The sequence below is a fragment of the Sipha flava genome, unplaced genomic scaffold (assembly GCF_003268045.1).
Source record: "Sipha flava isolate LNK unplaced genomic scaffold, YSA_version1 246_pilon_pilon, whole genome shotgun sequence".
NCBI lineage: Eukaryota > Metazoa > Arthropoda > Insecta > Hemiptera > Aphididae > Sipha > Sipha flava.
Genome location: NW_020272894.1, coordinates 206,773 through 217,899, shown reverse-complemented (window position 1 = coordinate 217,899; position 11,127 = coordinate 206,773). Strand labels below are relative to the sequence as shown.

Genomic DNA, 11,127 nt, shown 5'->3' with positions numbered 1-11,127 from the left:
TCGCTGTTATCATTTATTTGGTTTTTTTTTTTTTATCAATACAACCAAAACGATGTGCGAGACACATATAAGATAATATAAATCTTCTATCTTCTTCTAATACATTAAAATAATTCCCTGGGCTGTGATTGGTCGGAAAACTTTTTAAACCCCGCGGAGGCTTTTTCGTTTCTTAGTCGACTGTTTTCCGTAGACTTTTGTCTCCTCTGTCCATTTCAAGGATCCGTTCGATTTTTCGACCCACCGTTTTCCCGATGCGACCGGATGAAAATCCGAAATTTTCTCCACTAAGCACCAGCCCAATCGGAGCGTTCTTTACCTGTGCCTCTCGCACCGTCGTGACGTTTGGCCCGCACGTGACGTCATCGATCGGGTATTCCATCTACCTTATCTCCCCGTCGAACGGTTTAAATGCCCGAATCATTCTCTGCGATTCCGACCTGATAGGTAGGTAGGTTGTAGGCGTAGGTTCCGATAGGTCTTTCCGTAGGTACAGGTTCTCGATTCCGGGCTTAGGTCAGTTCTCCTCATTGATAAGAGATAAAAATGAAGTTTCCAAATTCATTGATGCCAACGTCCAAAAATACCTGAATTTCAAATTTATTTATTTTCAAAATCAAATTTATTTATTTTCAAATTCAAATTTCAAAACCAATATTTTTGAAAAAATTAAAAACCAGTCTGTTGTTTCATATATGAATAATCACAAAATATTATAGCTTGAAACTTAGTATAGTCAATAGTTCGTAATAAATTACATACGAGGCAAAAATAAATGATTACGGGTTGTCGCGGCTAACGACAAGTTTTTATTTAAAAGTAAATTGTGTCTTTTATTGTGAGACTTTGAAGTTATTATAATCTAATTTGGTTTTAAACTATAAAATGTTTGTTTTGTCATTTTTTTCATAGTAAATTGGGAGAATAAAATCCTAGTGTGTGTACTGAAGCGTTTGTGGTGATAAAACACTTTTGTGAAGTAACAAGATGTTTCTGTACTTATCCTGTACTCGTTATTGTGGTCACCAAAAGGAGAATTTAATAAGTTTTAACCGAAAGGTATCGATATTTACTCTTTGACGGCTTGAGACTCAATAATCAAAATATATCTGTTATATGTCAAGCCTTTGCGTGGCGTATACGACAGGTCATACTGTAACATACTATAAGTAGATCTATTAACTCGTCAAAAATATCCTATATGGTTTGGTTTTGAACTAAAACATTTAATATTTAAAAAGAAAATAGGTCATAAAATCTTTAAAAACTGGTGCCATTAACGATTATAATAAATTTTCAAATTTACGTGTCCAGTGTAAAGCTCTCTCTAAATTAAATTACCAAAATTATTTAAAAAATATCCAGGAAGATTTTAAACATCAATCATCCAAATTTTGGAAATTTATTAATGAAAAACGCAAAAAAACATTTCTACCTGACTGTATGCATTTAAATAATTCTAAATTTAACTCTCCAAATTCTATTGTTGAAGCCTTTGCTCAACATTTTGCTATTGTTTTTGAACATTATGATAATTCAAAATATATTGATCTAAGTGCAGTTTCTCCGAATAACTCATTGCTAGCACCTATATTTTCATGTAAAATCACCTTAATCGAAGTTTTTAATGCTTTAAATAACCTTAGTTCAAAGTGTGGTCCTGTACCTGATTTAATTACAAGACAGTCTTATCAATAATGTAAATTTGTCCTCTCTTCTCCTCTACTTTATATTTTTAATTTATCTTTATCTAGTGGTATTTTTCCTGATAGATGGAAAACAAGTATTATCCTTCCTATTCCTGAGACATCATATGACTTATTAAATATTTCTAATTACAGATCTATCTCTTTACTTTCAACTGCACCTAAAACATTCGAATCTATTGTGTCGGATATGATAACTCCTGAACTTGACAGAATTATCGTTGACGATCAACATGGTTTTAGACAGTCTAAAACAACTACTACTAATTTACTTACCCTTCAACATTCCATAATTGATAGTTTTTCAGCTGGTTTACGTATGGACGTTATTTATACTGATTTCGCTAAAGCTTTTGATAAAGTTAATCACACTATTCTTTTACATAAATTAAAATATATTGTCGTATGTGGTCTCTTATTCAATGGATTGAGTCTTACATTTCACAGCGTACTCAAATTGTTGTTTATAAAGAATTTCAGTCAAAACCAATAATAGTTACTTCGGGTGTTCCTCAAAATTTTCATCTAGCCCCAATTCTATTTCTAATATATATTAATGATATTACCTTTAAAATTACAGTGTAATAAAAAATATAATACATGTATATTTAAAATAATTCTCACTAGAAAACTTTTGTCCTTTATGCAATATTTAAATTATTTTCATACATATAAATAACTATTCCCAATAAGTACTACAGGAATTGAATGTAAATAGTTAATACAATTATTGTGGAATCAACGTTTGGTATATATTTTATATTATTTGAAATAAATTAGATGATTATTGAAGATTACATTTTACATAATATGTTATATGTAGCTGTAAATATATTATTGTTAAAAATAATAACTATAATTCATAATCAAGGGCTGGTTTTATCACTAACCAAGGGAGGGGCTAATGGAGGTTTAAGAATTTAGTTAGTTGGTTTTTTAAATCTATATAAAATTTTAAATTACAGAATATGTTTTTGAGTCCCTCATAAGTAAGTCATTTTTTTCACAATAATGACAACGTTTAAATAGTTACATTATTGGTATCAATTTTAATCTGAAACCATTTTAAAATATAGGTAAATACATATAATTAATAACAAAAGTGAGCTATTTATTTATAAAAAAAATATATGAAATAGGTACCATATTCATCAATGACCATTAACAGTATTTTATTATAATTGATTTAATATTTTTAAAGAAAGTATCATCAATCAGTTAATTATATATTGAAAAATAAAAGATTATTTATTATATATATATATATATATATATATATATATATATATATATATAATATTATTGTAATATATATATATATATAAATAATCTATTTAAATTGATATAATGCACATCTATGAACTTACACAATGTCACTTGATTTGTGATCTATATCATGCAGGTTTAAAAGAGATTGTTGTATCATAGTCTATGCCTTTAATTTGTTATATGTTTTTTGGAAGTTTAGGATATTATTTTATTATTCCTTATTGCTGAATTTTGAAATAATAAAAATAAAATTAATTAACATTGTTTTTTTTTTTTTTAATCGCCTGAGACAAACTTAAAAAAAATAGTTGCTTTAGAGAAAGAGGATGCTTTCCAAAAGTAGGTACTAAAAATATCACTAGAAGTTATCATGCGGTGCTAAAAGGATTAATTATTTAAGCCATAAAATTGATGAATAATTCAAAAATGTCAAAAAATAATATCAATCACTGAAATATCCATAACTCAGCTATTTTTTAACATAGGAAGGTGGTTTTACCACTAAAATTCATGAAAAAATAAGAGTAAAAATAACTAACCAAAAAATAGTGGGGTTGCCATTTAAAAAAAAAAAAGTTGTTATGCGCATGCGCGAAATGAAATGGCATAAAAATTGTTTAATTACTTTAATAAGTTATAACAAACTTTGTTAAGCACCACAAACAAACAGAATTCAAATATCTTTAATACTTGTTAAGTTATAGAGTGTTTCCAACAACCGATTACACACTGTATTGTACAGTCTCGATGTCTCCGTGGGTACGTTCGAAGGAGAATTATCAGAACGTGGATATAAAATGAGGAAATGAAAATGATAACGAAAATTAACAAGATAATAAAATAAGATATGTTAGGACTCAGTTCAGTTTTATAAAGAATTTAAATAAAAATTGAATAATTGAAATTTATTTTAAGTAATTATTAACATTAAACCATTATTAAGTAATTAAGATGGATGGTATAAAATCAATTCTCATCATGGCAACTATGTATAATATAGGTATATATTTCTATAGATACTTATATTTCGTATTCCATAAAACATAATAACAATCGGTGTTTTATTACGTGCTTTAAATATTATAGTATTTTGTTTACGTTTAATTATTTGACAAACATAAGCATCATATTATATCGGTAAGTAAGGTTGTACAGATAAATGATAATCAAGGATATTCAACAGTTTTGTTTTAGTATTTATCAAGTTTTTTTGTTTTATTTGATTGTGCTGCGGCAGCCGTGTTTGAAGCGTAAAACGTTCCAGGAATACTGTTTATTCGACGTGTTTTCGAGATGGCCATCGGTGATATCCGAATGAATACAACTCTAAGGTGCACGGGCACTACGATCCAGCCCGTTTCTACGGAGCGCCGGATACGCCAATATCGCAAGTGAAACTCGGCGAGGTGACTACTATTTTAACATTATTACGTTATACGTGAGAAACGTGAATGCCTACAACGCGTTCCCCTTCTTACTATTATACGCATTGTCCTCGCCATTCCGGAGAGCCATACCGAGGCTTTTTCATCCTGAAGCACTGCGTCCCTTAGGTTGTAGGGTTGTCGCACTCACAGCTTTTAATATGTATAATACGATTCGGAAAAATCTGAAAATTGTTATTAGGTTTCTAGCAAAACAAGAAATAACATTGTTAAACTGTGTGTAGTTTTAAAGATAAAAATGGATTTATAGATTTAATTTGCACTATAAAAATCCATCTGTATGTGTCCTTCACTTAGAAAATATTTTTTCAGTTCTCATTATATTTGCATTTGTTTAAATTGTACAATATTTTACCGAATATATAATAAACAATAACAAATCTTGAAAGAGTTAAATTTTTTAGTAAAAGTATAGATAAATTTGACTTTGCTACTATTACTAAGCCTGTTAATTTCCTTAATATTTTTATTAATTTCTTTGATACCATTGTTATCATTAATTAACATGAAATTTGTAAACATTTATTTACACATAATCATTAACAGTTTAACAGTTGTATGTAAATAAATCTTAAAACTTTTTATAGAAGTGTTGGTGTTTATTTTATTTTCGTATTCAGTTAATTTACTTTTCACTACTATGAAACAAAAATAAATAAAATAATAATCGAGTAACGATTTTGATGTTTGCATAATTATAATTTACTTAACACTTGAAAACTATAATATTTTATTTTATCTAATGCTTTCGTTGGTTTTAGATGACTCAATGGATTGGACGTCGTAATAAGTCGCCATCAGCACTTGCTGGATTATTTTCTCGTGCTTACTGGCGATGGTCCCACAAATATGTCCAACCAAAACGTGCTACGGTTGCTCCACTAATCCACATTATTACTGGATCGATGTTGTTTTTCTACACAATTAACTACGGCAAAATAATCCGTGGACGTAATTACAAACATCACTAATGGTCGACTAATAATCGAACTACTGTGTTTATATAATAAATTAAAATAATGTCACAGCCGCATGTGTTATAAATATATTAAAAATATTTGTATACGCACAAAAACCAATAATATACTTTTTCAAAAAAAACTACTAAAATATGCAAAAAAAAAAACCACAAATATAAACTAACTACGTGATAGAACTCATTATTAATTCACCTAGCTATAAATAGTATAAATAGAAGAAATAGAAAATAGTATGTAATTTCTATAACTTCTGGTCCTTAGTCTTAACCAAAGCTCAAATCTAGTAGATAATATAAGAATATTCTTATATTATATTTGTGGGAGTGGCCTATCCATTCTTATATTATCTATGGCGAGACACGAACGAGGGGATTTGTCGGTAGACTCGTACGACATTGCCATCTAACGGTTGCGGATTTCAAACCGTTATCGAAAATCTGAACACCGATTCGTGATACTGTGGGAAAACGAGAGCGCGGTTATTAGACGGACGACAATATAATAATAATAATAAAAGAAATAAGTGTACGATGAATTATGTGGCGCGAAACAGTGACGTGAAGGGACAAGCAGGTCTAGCGGTTTACAGGTAGTCTGGAGAATGAGGTTCTTGAACGTGTACGTGTTACGGTTATTTTAAAGTCGGAAAAACATACGTTCTCGAGTGTCCAATGAAATATCATGCAACCGTCTTGATACCTAGTTCATTGATTAAAAAATTAAGATATTTTATGCCATTAAGCGCACCATAAAAAATAATGGTCTTATTAGCTTTTCACCGACTAACAAACACCGTACATTAATTCTCGAAACCAGTGTGGGTTTGTGTCAACCCAGTATTGATGATTTTGTGAATTCATGTCATAGTTGGTGAATTTTGATTTATCATTCAAGAGAATATGATTGACAATTAAAGGGTTATCATAATATTTTATATTGAACCAAGCTATAAATTCCAACCTACCAATAGAATCTCCTGCATGCAAATGATGGACAAAATTGATTTTATATGGGTCCATTTTTTTTTGTTTTAGAATTGTTTGGGTATAACCATATAAAATTCCTATTGCGCTAGCAACATGCTTAATTGATGAATGATTAGTTCTTATGTACCTGTAATTCTGTATCGTCATCAAACATGTTTGTTCTACGCCTTTACTGGTTTATTTGGCATTCAAAAAATATTCTTTCCTGAATTAACCCTTGTAAAATTCGTAACACATATTTAGAAGGTGGATGGTATCTTTCTGACTATCGTTCTGCCAGTGGCGTATTTAGGAATTTTTTTTTTTTGGGGGGGTGTCATACCTAATAGTGAAATAATTTTATAAATTAGTATAAAATGTTCTTTAATAACTTATTGTTAGGTTTTTTATCAACTTATTGAAATCAAACTATTGATAAACCACTATAGCAAAATTACAAATTATATTATAAATTCTAGTTTTCGTTTTTTATTTGCCAAATCATCAATAACTTCATCGGTTCGAAAGTCTAAATCTCGACGAATCGATAGCACGGCAAGGACATCGACATATCAACCGATAATTTCCCAACATCAGATTATTTATATACCATGTGTCTGTGAGTGCCATGCGGTCGATTGTTATTATTATTATCCGATTACAATTTAATTATTAGCGATAATAAAAATTTTTTATATATATACACATATATTTTTCATTATACTTTAATACTTTATTGAATAAATAAACTAAAATTATTATATAACTGATATGTTTATAATTTGATGTTTTCAAATATTTTGGGGTGGAAACTCCAGCACCCCCTTCCCACACACACAATAAATACGCCACTGCGTTCGGCATACGTCATTGCAGCTAGGCGTACATACAAGTACGTTGACATTCGCTATAAATTAAAACCAACTCAACTTTTTTAGCATTATTCATATTTAAAAAATTATAATTTTTAAGAATACTTAATAACCAGATATACATGGACAACGCACACACTTTAGTACGGGTCTAATTACAAAATTAATGTAAAATTATTTTTCATTAAACTAAATACCTTAATAATTACATTATCTTATTGTTAGTAGAGCTATTGTAAAATAAAATAAAATTCAACTAGAAAAAGAGTTAAAATTGTAATCGTATTATAGCAGTTTGCTGAACAAATTTATCAAATACTCAAGATAATCATTGTGGTGACCAACAGTAATATTAAATTATTATTTGTAAACAGCTAAAGTAAATTAAACATTTATTTGGCACTTATTATTTCCAGTGATTATAAATGAATATTTCATTTAACACGAATTATGCGTAAATTCAAATTTATACTTACTCTAAGTTGGTCAGTTTTGTGAGTAGAAAAAAAACGGTGATAAATAGAATAGTAGTATAAAAAAATGTAAAGTTTATTGCTTATAAGCACTTCAAACGTATTGAAAATTTGAAATTCATCTGAAAATATGTACTTAGGCACTCCCTATCACCTCCCCAAAAAACCATATTTCAATACAAGGTCTTCTACCTAAGATATTTAGTACTACCTTAAATCGTGATTACACTGTATAATATGTACTTATGTATATATATTGTTTAATTAATTATGTTATGTTGCGTTTTGCGTATAAAATGGTAAGGTAAATCCAAATGTAATTTTAAGTATTAACAAAACATAGGCACTAAATATCAGTTCCTATACTTTTGAATATACTAGTTAGCAAAAGTGGGCATTATTTTGTTAAAAAGCTAAAGTAAAGTTAAAAAGTTAAAAAAATTTTAACTTTTGAACTTAACTAGATTAACTGGCAGTTGAAATAACTTAGCTTTTTACAGTTGATTGAAAAAGGATCTATCAAGTAAAAACTTTTTTAAATTTTTCGTTTATACGTAAATATTAATACAAAAATTAATTAATCAAGTAAAGTAAAATGGTCGCATACACTGTAAATCAGATGTCATATATGATTTTGTAGGTTGGCAGCTCACCTTTTGGGTATTGGGTTCTGGATCAGAATGTTATGTATAAAGAATTTTAACTATAAAGATAAATAAATATGGCAGTGAGTGACCCCTTGATGTACATTGTATAATGTCATAGTACTTTTCAAATACTTCAGCGCCACTGCTGTATATTATAATAAAAATTTAATAGAATTATTTATTATAATTTAGAAAATAAATCTTTCTAAAAAACGAAGTCATTTTTTATGTAATCTACTTATTAATTAATAAAATAGATTAACTTTTTTTAAACTGAGTTAATATTTTTAGTTAATATTTTTTTTCTTATTAACTTATAACTTACCAAGTTAAATTTATGAATTGTTAACTGTTAACTTTTAACTTATTGATATTGTTCTCTTAACTCGAGTCAATTATTTTCATTAACTTGCCCACCTTTGCTAGTTTAACCTAACCTATACTTTGCTAGTTAGTACTTACTTACTAGTGTTAGATATCAGTAGAAGTAGTTAAAAGTTTAATATTTAATTCAATGTGATTGAGATTTACAACAATGTTTAGCCAGTATAGCAAACAACTTGTAGTGTCAAACAATTTTAAATTAAAATTTAAATATGAATCAAAAATAAGTGGTAATAAAATATAGGAATACGCGAGACGCAACATAACATAATTAATCAAATGATATACGTATATTTAGGTACACACTACCATAGGCGTGTCCACGGGAGTAGAAGGGTATGCATATGCACCCTCTGCGAGATGAAGCGGCCACTGCCGCAAGCCCATACCAATTTTTTGCAAAATCAACGTGAATTCGCATAGTTATCTATTAATGTATATGATTATAATTTATACGGGTATCCTGTAATTATTTACCTATATCACTATCACGATTAAAGATGTAATGGTTGCCCAGATGAAATATCTCGTTGGATACGTTAAGATAGCAGAACGGATATATTTAAAAGGGGTGTTGACCAGTTGCCCTCAGCATCTGTTTTCGGCATTTAAAAAATGTACCAGTTGCCCTCAACCAAATATAATGTACCAGTTGCGCTCACATATAATATACACAATTATAAATAGGTGAAGTAAATATGTAAATAATAAATAATGAATATAATAAACACATAGTAATTTCTTACGACCATAAAAATCCTAATAAATATATAATAAATAATACTAACACGCATGTTGTGATTAAGCCTTACATTATAATTGTCACTCCTCGTTACTTTTATACCAACTAACGGCTCATGGGCCGTAACAAACCCGTATCAAACCCGTAACAAAGATTTTCACTTTTACTTGTTTATACATATTTATCAAAATTTAGTTTTGCATGATAAAATTCCTTATAATAAAATTGTTAGTTATGTGATTATATAAGAGCGTAATAGGTTTTTTTTCTTGGAGGGTCATTTAACCAACACAAAGAACATTTTTTTCGGTCGCCTTAGAAAAAGGTTGGAAAATACAGGTATAAAATAAAACCAAAATCTATATTGTTATGGTGTGGAATATCTCTGTACTAATATCATCACATAGACGTTTTTCTTTTTAATGCACCGAGTAGTATTATTCCCATTATAGGGACGATGACAATATTAATCTTACAGAAACAAATTATGGTCTCCAAACAAGCCTTATCGTCATCATTTTATGACTTAGAATCGATTAACAGATATCTACACTCGCTGAAATAACACATTCAACAACTCGAAATTCCCACCAAAAAAATGGTCATAAAGCATGTTTAATTAACACGAGTCAATATTGTAGTTATTATTATGATTTTTTTTTTCACTCATCCTATTAACAAATATCTACCACAACAAACAGTATGAGAATTACTATAATCAAGAACATAATAATAATAGCTACTACACGAATACGAATTTGACTTCAAAGGCAATAGACCGATACCTTACAACCCAATGAACACATGAACCCCCGGCTTACAAAATACAAGTTTATAGTTCAAGAAAAACATTTTTGAAAGTATAAAGCTATATTGAACCCATAAAGATTAGTCGACCCGTGTCCAATGTTTAATTAAATAAAAATCGTACAGCGGTGGCAGTATTTAACACCACAGATCATATAAGTATAAGTGTAATTCGTGACTACACTAAACTTAGATTTTAAACGACGAAGGAATGTACGCATACTTAGATAAAAACAATATTCTTTCGATTTCATACTTTTAAATTATCAAATGATTTCGATCGAATAATTCGAAACCACACATCTAAACCAATGGTTCTCAACTCGAGGGGCGCGCCCCCCAACGAAGGCGTGACATTTTTTTAAAATTTATACAACATAAAAACGTTATTTTCGATTGTTTATTTTATATCGGATATCATTGAGTAATTAAATTGTTTTCTATTTATGCACATTAGTTTAATAATAAATAATAATAATTATTATATGGTTATTTTCACTTTTACAGTTGTTTACAAACATTTGATAAATTAACAGTAAAAGCCTTTCATTCATTTCTAAAATGTAACATTTAAAAAAGTTAATATTATAATTTTTTTTTTAAAAAAATTGAAATTATAATAATTTTTTTTCCTCTACAAATAAATTCATTTAAATTTAATAAAATGTCGATTGCTTAATGATTAATTTAATCAATCAATCATTAAACTTCAATCATATAGTGGTGAGAGGGACGTCATCTATACAACAATATGAAAAGGGGTATGGACTTCAATAGCTTGACAACCTTGATCTAAACCGTGTTCACCATTCTAAGCGAATTTGGGCTAAGAGTTTT

The 11,127-nt window shown here is 28.8% G+C and overlaps 1 protein-coding gene across 1 annotated transcript; it reads left to right on the top strand.

The window, feature by feature from the left end:
• The first annotated feature begins 1,772 nt into the window (after positions 1-1,772).
• On the top strand, positions 1,773-5,449 carry LOC112684237 (putative ATP synthase subunit f, mitochondrial). Its single transcript, XM_025555636.1, has 4 exons — positions 1,773-1,783; positions 1,842-2,067; positions 4,283-4,381; positions 5,182-5,449. Exons 1-4 carry the CDS (start codon positions 1,773-1,775, stop codon positions 5,389-5,391), a joined length of 546 nt encoding a protein of 181 aa, XP_025411421.1. The 3' UTR covers positions 5,392-5,449.
• Positions 5,450-11,127: the final 5,678 nt, after the last annotated feature.

Coding starts and splice junctions, on each gene's coding strand:
- LOC112684237 (XM_025555636.1), top strand. Junction 2,068..4,282: donor TCGCTAAAGCTTTTGATAAA/GTTAATCACACT, acceptor GGCCATCGGTGA/TATCCGAATGAATACAACTC. Junction 4,382..5,181: donor CGCAAGTGAAACTCGGCGAG/GTGACTACTATT, acceptor CGTTGGTTTTAG/ATGACTCAATGGATTGGACG.